The sequence below is a fragment of the Pleurodeles waltl genome, chromosome 6 (genome assembly GCF_031143425.1).
Source record: "Pleurodeles waltl isolate 20211129_DDA chromosome 6, aPleWal1.hap1.20221129, whole genome shotgun sequence".
Lineage (NCBI taxonomy): Eukaryota > Metazoa > Chordata > Amphibia > Caudata > Salamandridae > Pleurodeles > Pleurodeles waltl.
Genome location: NC_090445.1, coordinates 1,565,455,153 through 1,565,469,635, shown reverse-complemented (window position 1 = coordinate 1,565,469,635; position 14,483 = coordinate 1,565,455,153). Strand labels below are relative to the sequence as shown.

Here is a 14,483-nt window from a genome sequence, read left to right as displayed (position 1 = left end):
GTGCCTCACCAAGGCTCGTCAGCCCGTTAGCTCAAGGGAGCCGTTATTCGACACAGTGCAAAAAAAAAGGGAGCACACTGCCTCACACTCCAGCAAAAAGTTGGCCCCAATGCATCTTGGTAAATGCAGTCAGATTCGTTTCACATTAACAAAAGTAATTAAAGTCTTTCACCTTAGTAGGTGCAGCAAGTGCTGTGTATCTCTGGACACATTTTTCTGGGTTTCGCCCGTCATCATCAGGAGAGTGCAGCATATTTTGTGGGGTTGCTTGAAATGCCACCAAATGTCTTCTCAGGTTTATGTACCACTCTGGTGCGCAGGTGCCTCACCAAGGCTCGTCAGCCCGTTAGCTCAAGGGAGCCGTCATTCGACACAGTGCAAAAAAAAAGGGAGCACACTGCCTCACACTCCAGCAAAAAGTTGGCCCCAATGCATCTTGGTAAATGCAGTCAGATTCGCTTCACATTAACAAAAGTAATCAAAGTCTTTCACCTTAGTAGGTGCAGCAAGTGCTGTGTATCTCTGGACACGTGTTTCTGGGTTTCGCCCGTCATCAGCAGAGAGCAGCATATTTTGTGGGGTTGCTTGAAATGCCACCAAACGTCTTCTCAGGTTTATGTACCACTCTGGTGCGCAGGTGCCTCACCAAGGCTCGTCAGCCCGTTAGCTCAAGGGAGCCGTCATTCGACACAGTGCAAAGATTTTCAAGTGGATTCCCGTTGAAACCAGAAAAACAGTCACCCATGCCCTGATCAGCAGCCGACTGGACTATGGAAGCGCACTCTGTGCAGGAACTACGGCCAAACTACAAATGAAAATGCAACGTATCCAAAACGCTTCCGCCCGACTCACCTTCGACGTTCCACGCCGTGACCACATCTCTGCCCACCCCAGAGACCTACACTGGCTACCCGTATCGAAGAGGATCACCTTCAAACTCCTCACCCATGCACACAAAGCCCTCCACAACACAGGTCTGGCCTACCTCAACGACAGACTCACCTTCCATACCCCCACCCGCCATCTCAGCTCCACCAGCCTCGCCCTCGCCTCCATCCCCCCGCACTCGCTGCACCACCGCCAGAGGAAGATCCTTCTCTCGCCTCTCTGCCAAGACCTTGAACTCCCTACCGCTCCACCTATGCCAGACCCAGGACCTCCCGACATTCAGGAAACGCCTCAAGACATGGCTGTTCGATCAGTAGCCCCCCCTCCCCAGTGCCTTGAGACCCTGAAGTGTGAGTAGCGCGCTTTATAAATTACTTGATTGATTGATTGATTGGTCTGCTCTGGCTCTAATGGGGGCAGACTTTCCATGACAGAGCCAGTGCCTTATTCATATGATAGGCCTGGTTTGGGGGATGAATGGTAACGGTCTTCCTACCCTTATAGAAGCCTGTTAGATGAGACAGAGGACAACTGGTTTGTGGATCTGGTGGATGCCAGTGGACTGGACACCTTCCCAGACACTGGCCTGGTCCCTACCCATGCCATAGATATGGAGGAGGGTGCCTCTTTCTCAATAGTGGTGCAAAGGGCTGCTGAAGTTGTGCCCTCAGTGGCATTCAAGGCTAGCATTTTGACGGAGGTCTTTCAGCTGGGAGATGCCCCCATCAAACCATTATTCCCATTTAATTAAGCCATTATAGATGTCCTATTCAGGGCCTGGTCCAAGCCCTGCACAGAGGCTTCTGTGACTAGGACAATTGCCCATCACCATCATCCCGCACCAGGGACCTCAGTTTCCTCACCCAACACCCCACCCCGGAGAGCTCAGTGAGCCAGGCTTCCATCTCCAAAGTTAGCCCTGGCTCATTCCCTTTGACTTCACCAGACAGTGAATCCAAAAGGCTGAATACTTTTGGGAAGAGAATGTTCTCTTCCTTCAGCCTGGCACTGCGATCGGTGAACACCTCATGCCTCTTAGGCTGATACTTCCATATCATGTAGGACAATGTTACGTAAGTGCTGCCCATGGACTTGGAGGAGGCCCAAGCCATATTCTCTGAAGCAGTTGCTGCTGGGAGGTACGCGGCCAAGTTCACCATATGATGTGGCTGGATATGACTGATTCGCTGGGCAAAAAAAATGTCATTGTTAGTGGCCCTTTGGCATCACGCCTGGCTGAGAACCACTGGCTTTTCGGGAGATGTCCAAACCTTTCTCATGGACATGCCCTTTTATGGTTTTTGGACCTGTGCTTGAGTGCTTTAAGTACTACAGAAGTACTGCCAGGTTCTTGTGCCTTTCCATGGTCCCATGCCAACCCCTATCCACCTTTCGCCCCTTTTGTGGCCATGGAAGGGCATTCCATCTTTGTCTGTACATGCCAAGCCAGCCTAGCCAGCAATCTGCACAATTGTTTTGTGGCCGATGGTGCAGTTTCCACAAACAACTTGGGCCAGGCAGCCAGAGGTATAGCCAGTCTACCCTCCTGCACCCCCTCACCCCAGTAACCATAGCCTCCAAACTTCTTTAGTGTGGCCTCCGACTCTCATGGACATCAAGTGGGAGCAGGATACGCCATCACCTGTACCACTGGAGGTCATTAATATCCAACCATTGGGTTTCGCAGGCTCGTCCAAAGGGGCTTCTCCCTTCCCTTTTTGGTCCCCACCCACCCATGCCACCTACTTATAACAGCTGACGGAGGGCCACTTCTCCTTGCTTCGTCAGGAGGTGTTGGCTATAGAGAAGGTGCTAGCATCAGAAGTCGGTCATGGTTGCTATTCCCACTACTTTCTGGTGCCTAAGGAGGTTGAGAGTCTTCATCCTATTTTATATCTGTGTCTTCTCAATCTCTTCCTGAAAAAAAGAGAAATTCAAAATGGCCAGACTCTTACTAGCCCTGTCTGTCCTTTACCCAGGAGACAGGATGGTATCGCTGGACATGCCAGATGCTTATTTTCACATCCCTGTCCTTCGGTTCACGGTAGGCCAAGAACACTTTCAGTTTGCTGTGCTCCTCTTTGGCGTTACCTGTACGCCTTGAGTGTTTATGAAAGTGATGGTAGTGGTGTCAACTCATCTGTAGAGGTCAGGGATATCATATGATAGAGACATCTAGCCGCAGATTCCTTACCTTAGAATTCTCCCCCAGCACCAGACTGGATCTGGAAATTATTTCCCAGCAGTACCTCTGCGCATTGGAAGAGGGCATAGTGTGACTCTGTAGCGATGTCGTCCACCGGATGTGACATAGACTGAGTCCATATAATCCCCTCTCCGAAGTGCTGGCATCAGTTCCTTCTTTTCTGCTCTTCCAATGCAGATCTGGAGCAGTTCCTCAGGCCATTTTTGGCCTGTCCCAACATTTTCTGTTGAAGGAACAGTGTGCCCTTTTTTCTCATGTCCTTGGGATTCAAACTTTATGGGTTCTGTAGCAGACAGATGCCGGCCACAGGCCCTCATACTGTTTGAATGTGGTGCCTTAGGGAACACTATGACTCCAAGGATTGCGGCTCCTGCCTTCGCCTGAAGGCGTTGCGGGAATGGCGTATAAAGTTCCTGGTGGCGTGACTGGCAGAGGCCCCACTTCTTCACCGGTGTCGTACTATTTCCCTGAAGCAATCTTGAGACTGATCCATGAGCCGTTTCCGAGAGCGTGTGTTGAAGGATAAGACTTAGAACCCAGACCGGTTTCGACCAACATAGGTCAGTGAGGTATAGCTTGTGTCCTGTGGCACAGAGAGCATGGGACCCTTGTCTAGGCATACCCATTGCACTTAGGGCAGCTATTTCAAAAACAAGATCATGGAAGGAATGCTTGAATTGATAAAAGCAACTGGCAGTCACTCACGGTGTCATTTCAGGCCATTGTTTTTAACTCACTGTGCCATTCTAGACGGAGACCCATTCATATGCAAATCTGTCTTTGCCCTGCCCCAGTAGGAACAGACCGGTCTGGGGATGCTTATGTTCCCATCTTGAGGTGACTTGACTAGGCAGTTTGAGCTGGACTGCTCCTATTGGAGCAAGACTAAGACTGATTTGCATATGGCTGGGTTCAAACTGAGGTGGCACTGTGTGCTGAATAATGATGGACTGGGATGAGGCCTGGGTAATTACCAGTGGCTGAGATTAATTCACGCATTCTGTTGAAAACTTTTTTGGTATGATTTAATGTGATGCACATGCCCAGATGTGACTCCTGTATGCACTGTTACTAGAGCCAAGTTGCACATACTGAAGAACCCCATTCAGGACGAAACTGGTATTGAGGTGCTTGTGCTCTGATTCAGGGAGGATGTTGCCTGGCAGTTCAGGGCTGTACTGCTCCTTTTGGAGGAGGATCAAGACTGATATGCAAATGTCTGGATCCAAACTGAGGTGGCATGGTGTGCAGAATGTGTGCATAATGGGCTGGGATTCAGCTGTAAGTAACTACCAATGGCTGAGATTAATTCAGATATTCCGCCCATCACTTTTTAGGTTCCTTTGTACCAAAGCTGAACTATGTGGATAAGTTGCAGGGTTTGAAGTAGTTGTTTATTTTAAGAAATGCTGGCATAACAAGGAGTATGAGTGCCCTATATAGGCCCTGAAATTGTAGAACTACTTCCGGTTTCCATCAACCTCTTATCTTTAAGAAAAATGTGACTCTACACTTCTGTTTTACAGCAAATATACGCTAAGTGCAAGAAATGTTTGATTATTTAATCCATGTGACAGTGTGTACTGTTTTGTTGCCAATTATGGCAAGTGCTTGTACACCAATGTAAATGGTTGTAATTACTGTCTTCTGCCAATTTCAACCGGTAGCTGTGATGATGGAGTCGAAGGTAAGTCTGTTAGGCTACCTACTGAGCGACCTCTTTACCTGAACTATGTAATGTGCTGACAATATGATTTTATGATTAATGTGCCAAAGAAGCCCTTTATTCTTACAGTACAAACATCTTTTGTAAAAGTGCATTTTGGTTTAATTTGTTTTACCTTTTGATAAAGTGTGAAATAAACATATCTGACCTATATAGAATGTTACATAACTCGATTTCTTTAATAATTTTCAGTGGCTTTGACCCATGATGTCTTACGAAAAGCTCGAGGAAATCTAGAGGTATGTTAGTATAAAATCGAGATCAGTATGTACTTCCGCACTAGCTCAGTTTTATATAACACATCTGGTACAACTTTAAAAGTTGTCATTCTCTATTGTGATGCGCTTGAATATTAACATGAATAATTTTTATACCTTAAATGATCCCTCTGTCCTTTTCGAGATTGCTGATGGCAGCCATCTTTCAATCTAATGGTAATTCAGTGCATCTCCGTCTTGTATGTTTCCCAGTTGCAAGTGAGACCCAGTTGAAAATTGAAAATGCCATGCATGCAATTAGATGGCCACCATTCACCACCTGTCTGGCTCATTCTTACATTCCCTTTTCCAGTCTGATAGATCGTATATGCATATCATCAACGCTGAAAATTGTGCATGTGGGGTTATTTGGTTCTTAACTAAATTGCCTCCCAGATGTTTGTTGTTTGTGCCTCAGTTCGTTTTTCCTGGCTTCCATGTTGACCTGATTTTGTTTATGCAACGCTGCAGAACTCCAAATTCAAAGAACGTGTATATTGCTGAAATGACATTCCTTTGACCAACTGCCTTTATTGCTTGATTCCCAGTCTACCTATTACCTGAGTATGCAGTCCCTTTTCAGTTGCAACTTCAAAGACCAGACATATTTGCAGGCATTTATCTTATGCAGTGTAGCAAAATGCAAGTGAACCCATTTTTGAACAGAGACACAGAGATCTATCTTTAACTGATATAAACATTAGTCGATCTGAATTCTTGTAAATTCCATATGGTGACCAATCTCAAGATGTTCAAACTAGTGGTGTTCCTTATGTGCTGTTAATGCCGAATTCTGATCTCTTTCTGAAGATACCAACACAGCATGTCAGAGGGCACTGCCTTGAGATGTCCAATAAACCTAGCAGCAGACTAATTTTGAGGTGGCAAAACAGCATTAAATTTGACTTTGTAACAGAATTTGAGAAACTAACTCCAGGGCTTTCCTGCTGTAACCCAACTGAGCATTTCGTCATGTCACACATTTTGCTTAATGGAAAAGAAACCAAGCACATCTACCTCACCATTCCAACGTATATGTAGCCAGAGAGTATGGAACATGACCATTTACAGCAAGGCAAAAGCTGTACCGTGGCCTTGATGGCCTCAGAAAGGTGACTTCAAGCTATGCTGGCTTCTGGCTCTGGGAATATGCTCTTCAGGCACTCCCAGAATGGAGTGAGCCCTCAATCACTTTGCTGTATCTTCATTGACAAAGATGCAAAAGGCCTGGCCTTTTCCAATTCTTACTTTTCTAAACACATCTGATGATCATATTCAACAGCTGTCTCCAGAGACGATTTGTGATGGGTGGCAGAGATTACTGACAGATGAATAGATTTGTTCCAGATGCTAAACCAATGGTGGCCCATAGGGTGGTCTCAGGATAGTCGGGCCTTGGCCACTTTCAGAGTCTCGCTGACCTAGATACCTTTTCAGTCACTAGAGATGGCCCATGTTCTGTCAACAAGACACTAATATTCTTCTGCTAAATTATTTGATTATTTTCTTCATGGCGATTTGAACTTTTCAAATGCGGGTTACTTCTCCATGAATTATTGATTAAGGAAATACTTGTAGCTCCTAAGCTCTAGTTTTATTAACTACTATTGCTACTATCTCCAGTGATTACAGTTCGATTGCCACTGGTTCATTCTTTGTCTCTAAAAGTTTCAGGGCCCATGTCACTACGGCCTCCTCCCATGCGACTTGGACTCTCTGACACATGTTTAATAAACGGTGTTTTATGGCCTCTTTCTACCTAATAAGGCTTATCTTCCCACACTTATTCTTGGCACCTAATCTAAGCAATTATTTCCTGTTATTACACAGCTCCATACATCTCCTACCTCCCTTGCTTGGAGAATCCTTCACTTCCAGCATGGTGTTTAAAATAGTGGAAATGAAAAACATGACTTCTTTGTATGAAATTGAATGTGTTAGTCAACAGGAATCTGGAAGGGTGCCAGGGTTAGATCTTATTCCATCGGATTTCTTGAGGTCTGACCCAGCCACTTGGGCACCTTACCTTGCTCATCTCGCCATTGCCACCATGGCGGATGCAGACATACCCATATCATGGAAGGGAGCTGAGATCATTCCCATACACAAGGAAGGCTCGAACTCGGGCCCAGCCAATTACTGGTACATCAGTCTGATTGACTCAATCACAAAATTGTTTGGAAACTAATATTAGACTGTCTGCTTTCTTGAATAGAGGAAGATGAGATACTCAATTTCAGGCTGGCTTTTGTACAAACACCAGTACAGTAGATCAAGTTTTCAAGTTTTCAGGTTCCAGTTAATTAGGTGGAAGGAGGTCGAGCTTAAGAGGGAAGCCTCTATGTTGCCTTTGTCGACTTTAAATCAGCATTTAGTATGGTCCCAAGAGGCAAACTGTGGTGTATTCTTAGAGATCTAGGAGTTCTAGGCCATCTCCTTGATATTATTATCGGGCTCCACCCTGCCACCTATGTCCAGTTCCGTTAAGGAGAAAACATAGAAATCATGGAACCCTTTAGAGTCGATAAGGGAGTAAGGCAAGGTTGTGTCCTAGCGCCTACCTTATTTTTTCTTGTTTTTTAATGGTTGTATAGACTATCTCTTGGGCTGCGACAGTGACTCCCCAGTACTAGGGGAAACGAAAATACCAGCCTTGCTAGTATCCAGAACTCCCAAAGGGTTTGAGATCCTTTTGAAAAGGGTTAAAACTTTCTGTTCTGACCATGACCTTGTTATTAATGCAAGCAAGAGGATTCAGAGGGTCCCTGATTTTGGATGGGGAGGAGTTGGAGAAAGTGCTTGATTTTTTACTGTCTTGGCATTCGTTTGTCCAGTACACCTGGGTAAATCAGGTCACTAAAAGCACCCTTATACTAAACCATAGGGCAGCCATTATCTTAAAATTTGTGAACAAAACTTTACTTCATCCAATCCCCCCCCCCCCCCCCCCTTTTTCTTGAAACCTGGAGGGCAGAAACTGTAGCGGCCTACAGAACAGAACTGTGGGGTCATGGTACGCTCTATACCCTGGAAGTTGCTGGGATTAAATTCTTGAGCACGTCTCCTGGAGTGTATTTGGCCAATACGACGTAAAATGAGTACCCTTCTGCCCCAATGGGCATAGATTAGCTTAGCCGGCTGCTTCTCTCTCAGATTTTTTTTTTCTGCAATGAATTAGTGTTTTTTTTACTGATTTTATTGATTTTATTATCAATGGCTACTAAATGAAATGTAAATAATCGTATTCAACAAGTATTTATGATGCAGGAAAATGTGATTTTTTATTTTTTTTATTTTTTATTATGTTGATGGTTGTTATTTTTATGGTCTGTGACTGAATAAAGTTTTTCAAACGTGTGTTGCCTTTCATCCCTCAACTAATCATTAGTTGGTTTAGCACACTTTGATCCTTGGTTCTTAACAAATGCCAGTGTGTATAAGTATTAAATTGATTGCCTTCCCTGTGTGAGGCCTTGGTATCATATAGGATAAATGTGTCTCTTTCTGGGTTTTAAGTCTTCACCAGTCTGTGTGCTCACACAGACCAGTTGGCTACTGGACAGCAAATTAAAAACCTAGTTCCTTAGCAGAAAACATCATCTCTTCTACCTTGGTTCATGAATGGGAAAAACAGAGGTGACTTCTTTTCATCTTCCAAAAGGCCAAATGTTGAGTTTGTGCCACAATCTATCGATCTCCGATTCACCTTCCCTTGTTCCTCTGGATTTGAAATTCAGACCACTGGTTTCGTTGAATTTTTAGTGTGTGTCTCCTCTCACCTCATTTCCCATCCTATCTGTATCTGTCACACTAGAAATTCTCCAGAAAAAATCGTAGAGTTACCCGTAGAGGAAGTAATCTAGCCCTTCTACTCCAGATTCTTCTCAGTGAGCAATAGCTAGGTAGGGTTGTAGACATTTTTAACCTTCACCTTCTTCAAGAGGTACTTGCCCAAGAAGACGTTCAAGGTTGTGACCCTGGCACAGATGCATAGTTCTTAATTTTTGGAAATTGACCCTGAGTCTACAAAATACATGTGCCTACTTACCCCATCTGCAACTTATTCTTATATTTGGGTTTGGGAGCCAGAGGGTGTGTTTTATCAATACAGACTACTCCTTTCCATGCTGACTTTCATCACGTGATCCTCCACCATGTTCCTCAAAGTTATGCAGGCCTACGTTAGGTCTTTTTGGGCTTTTCTCTGACTCGTCACTGGTGTGACTATCCATCTTTATGATGTAGGATTGTCAGTGAATCTTCCTAAGGCACCTAAAGGACCATCACAGAAGATTACGTTTTTAGGGGGTCATTGACTATGGTTTTTTGGTTCTAGGGAGCTCTGGTTTTCATGACCCTTCATGTGTCCAAGCATAGTTCCCCTGATTGCTTTGTATTCTATTGTACTGTAGTTTTATTTATGTAGCTCTTCATATACTGTACGTGTCACATCTTACTCTCCTGGTGTGGAGGATTGTTTATTGCTTGGTATTAGCCTGAATCTTCTGTTTGGAAAGAACCAGGGCATTATCTACTTACTGGATTCTAAGTGACCTTGGATATTTATTGTCTTTGCCACAAAGCTTTTCCATAATTTTGCAAGAGGCTTAAGGTTTGCATTTTTCAGACATAAAAGAGCATCTATTTGCTTGTAAGCCCTTTTCAACCCAGTTAGTATGAGTTGGGTTCAAAATAATTCACTGCTACCAGTAACGTTAGTCTAAGCTATTTTATTTAAAGAATGTAGGGCCAGATGTAGCAAGGGTTTTGCGAGTCGCAAACGGCGAAAAACGCCGTTTGCGACTCGCAAAAGCCACTTTGCTATGTTGAAATGCATTTTGCGAGTCGGATCCGACTCGCAAAATGCATTTCCGAATCGCAAATAGGAAGGGGTGTTCCCTTCCTATTTGCGATTCGCAATGGTATGCAATTCCATTTGTGACCGCGTATGCGGTCGCAAATGGAGTCGCAGTTACCATCCACTTGAAGTGGATGGTAACCCATTCGCAAACGGGAAGGGGTCCCCATGGGACCCCTTCCCCTTTGTGAATGGACCCCAAATCATTTTTTCAGGGCAGGGAGTGGTCCAAGGGACCACTCCCTGCCCTGAAAAAACCGAAACAAAAGGTTTCGGATTTTTTGAAACGCAGCTCGTTTTCCCTTAGGGAAAACGGGCTACATTTAAAAAAAAAAAAAAAAAAATGCTTTATTTAAAAGCAGGTCGCTAACATGGAGGCCTGCTGACTACAGCAGGCCTCCATGTTAGCGAGTGCCCATAGTCGGTATGGGGCCGCAATTTGCGACCCACCTCATTAATATTAATGAGGTGGGTCTTTGCGACTCCATACCGACTCGCAGAAGGTGTCTGAGACACCTTTCTGCATGACATTTTGCGACTTGCAAATTGCGAGTCGCTAGTACTCGCAATTTGCAATTCGCAAAATGTCATTTTGCTACATCTGGCCCGTAAAACCTTATTCACGTACGGTGACATTTTTCCTCATAGGGCCGCTCCTCATCATGGACGCAAGGCAATGGGTTATTTTCCACTACTATCGACCTAATTGGGGAATAAAGGATCTACATGTGAATAGTGCTGTGTTTAAGACTATACTTCTAGCTCTCTTACCCTTCATTTGGACTCTCCTTCTCAGGTAAAGGGATTTACTGAACATAAAACGGCCTCAGCCAGAAGAGTGAGAAAACCTTCAAAAATGTAAATAAATAGTTATGCACCAGCCGAATACTTGATCTCAAGAGCTGAACCAGCACAAAGTTGAACATTTGCTCCTTTTTAAAAACGAACAACTGTAGATGCCTGAAAATATTAGCCCTATCGAGGCTTTTCTTACTAACAATGAGGCCTGCTACATACTTGTAAACAGATGTGACATAAAGTCGTCCAATTAATTAAAGAGCTATGAATATCAAGACCTAGAACTCATGAATTATCGAACTCATCCTCTTGTAAAATGGAAAGGCATTGCCAAGTCTAACATTAATAAAAAATAACTTTCCTGTGGCCCTTCACTGGTACTGCAGTGGCAGCCGCAGGAAGTGAGTCAGGAAGGAACGAAGGGTTGCTCGCCATTTCCGGGTATTCGAGGAAGGGACATGGGCACATCTGAAACTTGGTGGCTGCACAGAGATAGATGGAGAAATAGAGAAATACAGAAAGAACTTGAAGGAAGAGAAAGACGAACAGAGAATGGAAATAAGGGGAAAAGACCGAATTTGTAGAGACAATGATTTCTTGTGAGTCATTACTTTAAGGTTACTTTCGATTTGGACCAGAGTGAATGTGCTACTGCATTTTCATCGTTTCATGATCCGTCTAAGGCAGCGGACATGTTAAATAGACGTTAATCTGAAAGAATTGAGACATAATGTATTAAAACGGATAATTTTAAAGACAGTTGGTTTTGGATTATGTCTGGCACTCTGGGTGAGTGACGAGGTGTCTCCGTGGATAGTTATCATTTCTGCTTGATGTACTGCACCAAGAGTAGCTAGAGGCTAGAGCAGCGCTCCTCTGGGATGTTCACAAGATTCGTCCTCCTTACATAAATTCTCAAAGCATTATTGTTTTTACACTTGATCAAAGGTATCATTTGGATTGTCTGTTTACTGCAGATTTGTGGAATATGTATGCTTTGTAGTATTGCTGAGAGTATATTATAAAGGAAAGAGTCTGTCCATCAAAAGAGAAGGCCATCCCTTGCGTTAGTAAAATTGATTGACAGACACTTTTACCTGAACAGGTTATTAAACCCCCCCGTGCATTCACTCAGATACCACACAATGCCTGTGCCGTTTTATGATGATAGCTAAAGAAACAGGTGTGGTTGTACCTTACACAGCATCTGCTGTTACCATTTACAGCTGTTGCTCTTTGCTGTCCGCTTACTTCCCTAGGACATTGGAGCTCAATATTTTCGAACGATGAAATATGCAGACCTGACAGAATCCAAAGCAATGCAGATGATTCTTATCTTATCCACAGAACGTTCCTCAAGTCCTTGTCTGCTTCTAGGCAAAGTTATATCTGAGAAGATGATGGTGCAGATGCCACGGATCCATGTGTACCCTTGTAAACCCTTTCAATGATGTAGATCGGTGAAGTAATGTCCAGCTTGGTACTTCTGGCGCTACTTGCCACCACTATAATTTTTCATATTTCCAGCAAAGGGGGTGAGGTTGCTTGACAGAGGAAGAGTCTATGGTGTCCATCAGAACCAATGTTACTAAAGGCAAACAGTGCATTATTACCCCAATGCTGGAATCCCTCTTGGTTTTTCTTTAGCATATAATTCCTCCAGGTACACTTAAGTGTCATTCGATAGAACCCGGTATCTTAGAGTGTATTTACATAGTACAGTACTGCTCAAGGCTGCTGATCTTTAGTTCTCTGGTATTAACATGACTCCTGCTATAGTTATTTTGAACTACTGTTTGAAAGTCTTCAGTAAATTAAAATAAAACTATGTTACTTAGACCACAAAAACCTGAGGTTACAAACGTGTTTCCTGATTTTATCAATTTTAAAATGTGTTTAACTTAAAATATATGTACATCTTTTCTTCTAGAATCAGCCAAGTGAGATCCGACCTTGAGCCAAGAGCGCTTCGGACAGCTCAAAGAAAATAACGAGTGCATGAAAGAAATTAAATATTTGTGTGACAAGTGTCTTCCTGAAATAAGAGTTTTGTATTTAATGTTTTATTAATTATAATTTATAGAATACAGTAATTAATGACTGTTGGTCAAAATAACAATCCAAACAGTGTTTTTTTTTTTAAGTCATGTTTTTTAAATAGCTGAGCAACAAAACACACTGCCTCTTTTTTATTTTTTTTGTAAACGTATTCTTTCTGCCTTTTACAGTTTTTTTTAATGCATTACAAAACACCATGCCCTTTTAAAACTTTTTTTAACACAGAAAATATGCGCTTTTAAGAATTGCACAAAAGTGATGGTACCAGGTACTTTCAATTGCAGCTGTAAAATATATATGTATAAATATGTACATTTTATAACAATTTTGCTTCATTTTTAGATACTATAAGAGGCTTCAAAAACTGACTTTGCAAATTAAATCTTGCATTAAAAAAATTCTGGTTGATCTTTTATTGTCTAAATGGAAAGTTTAATAGTGATGCAGAGGAGTACTAGTATGTATGCCAGTTTGTGTGTCACATTTTTAGCACACTACACTACATATCTACTTCAAAAATGAATGTGTAGTCAAAACGTATAACTTCTATTTTATGTTATCACTGTTGCATGAGTACTTCATTCTTTAAAAAATCTCATGTACAGATCTAAGGAGTGTGACCTCCACCACTTCAGCTAACATAGATCAACAGAGGTGAGACTCTATCTGTAAAACGAGAGAAGAACATACATTGCTCTAATAATTGCTACTAATCATAGCCTACTAGCAGCTAGTACAGTGTTTTATTCAACAGTTCTGAATTTTGGAATACAGGTATTTTGCACATGTTACTTGTCATGGTACAATTTGATATCTGGTTAAGAGGCAAGCTTGCCAGTTTGGTAAACTACAAAAAAAACTATAGATTTGAACAGATGGCTGGCTGGCAACCAGATTTGCCACGTGTTGGTAGGTTCCAGACAGTCGCTCCATATCCACATTCTCCCTCTTGGTCGTGACTGGTGGAGCGAGGAAGTTCATGAGTGAGCCTTCCTTTTGGATGAGAAATCGAGGTGTGCCAAGACCATCCCTAAAGAGGTAATACAGCCGTCATTTCTCCAATATTGAATCTTTCATAGATTCACATGCTTGAATCTTCCATGTCATCAAGGTGGGAGCCCCACGGTATTTTTAACTAAGCAGTACCAAAAGTACATTAACAGGGCATAGAAAATCAAATGACATTGTTAACCAATTCACATTACTTTAACAGACCCAAACTTCAGCCAGTCAGAGGCTGGACCCATGACCACACCATTCCAGCACAGCCACTCTTCCTCAGATTTCTGACAGTAAGTCGTGTGTGAGGGAGTCTCCCTGAGATCTGCTCAGTTGCTACAGTTTGTGAACTTTTCACCTCTATAACTGGTTCAAGTCCTGTCTGAATCATCTTCAAGGTACTGTACCTTCAAATTTGGCCATGTCTGAGGGATCCAATAAGAGGCTTTTAAGGACATGTAGATCCTGTGGGAAAGCAAGACTTTTTTTTTCAGAGGACCCTCATAAGGAGTATCTCTACTGCCTCCATTCAAACCATGGGCCAGATGTAGGAAGCCGTTTGCATGGTGCAAACTGGGAAAATCGCAGTTTGCGCCCTGCAAACAGCCTAACGCGATGCTCATTCACAAGTTGCGAGTCGGTACCGACTCACAATTTGTGAATGCGACTCGCAAATAGGAAGGGGTGTTCCCT

General features: G+C 43.2%; 1 protein-coding gene across 1 annotated transcript in view; it reads left to right on the top strand.

The window, feature by feature from the left end:
- Positions 1–13,182, top strand: part of CDK5RAP2 (CDK5 regulatory subunit associated protein 2) — a 687,227-nt gene extending 674,045 nt beyond the window's left edge. The window contains exons 37-38 of the mRNA XM_069241280.1: positions 5,013–5,059; positions 12,664–13,182. Of these exons, the coding sequence (XP_069097381.1) occupies positions 5,013–5,059; positions 12,664–12,690 (74 nt within the window). The 3' untranslated portion in view covers positions 12,691–13,182. The remainder of the gene's footprint in view (positions 1–5,012; positions 5,060–12,663) is intronic.
- Positions 13,183–14,483: the final 1,301 nt, after the last annotated feature.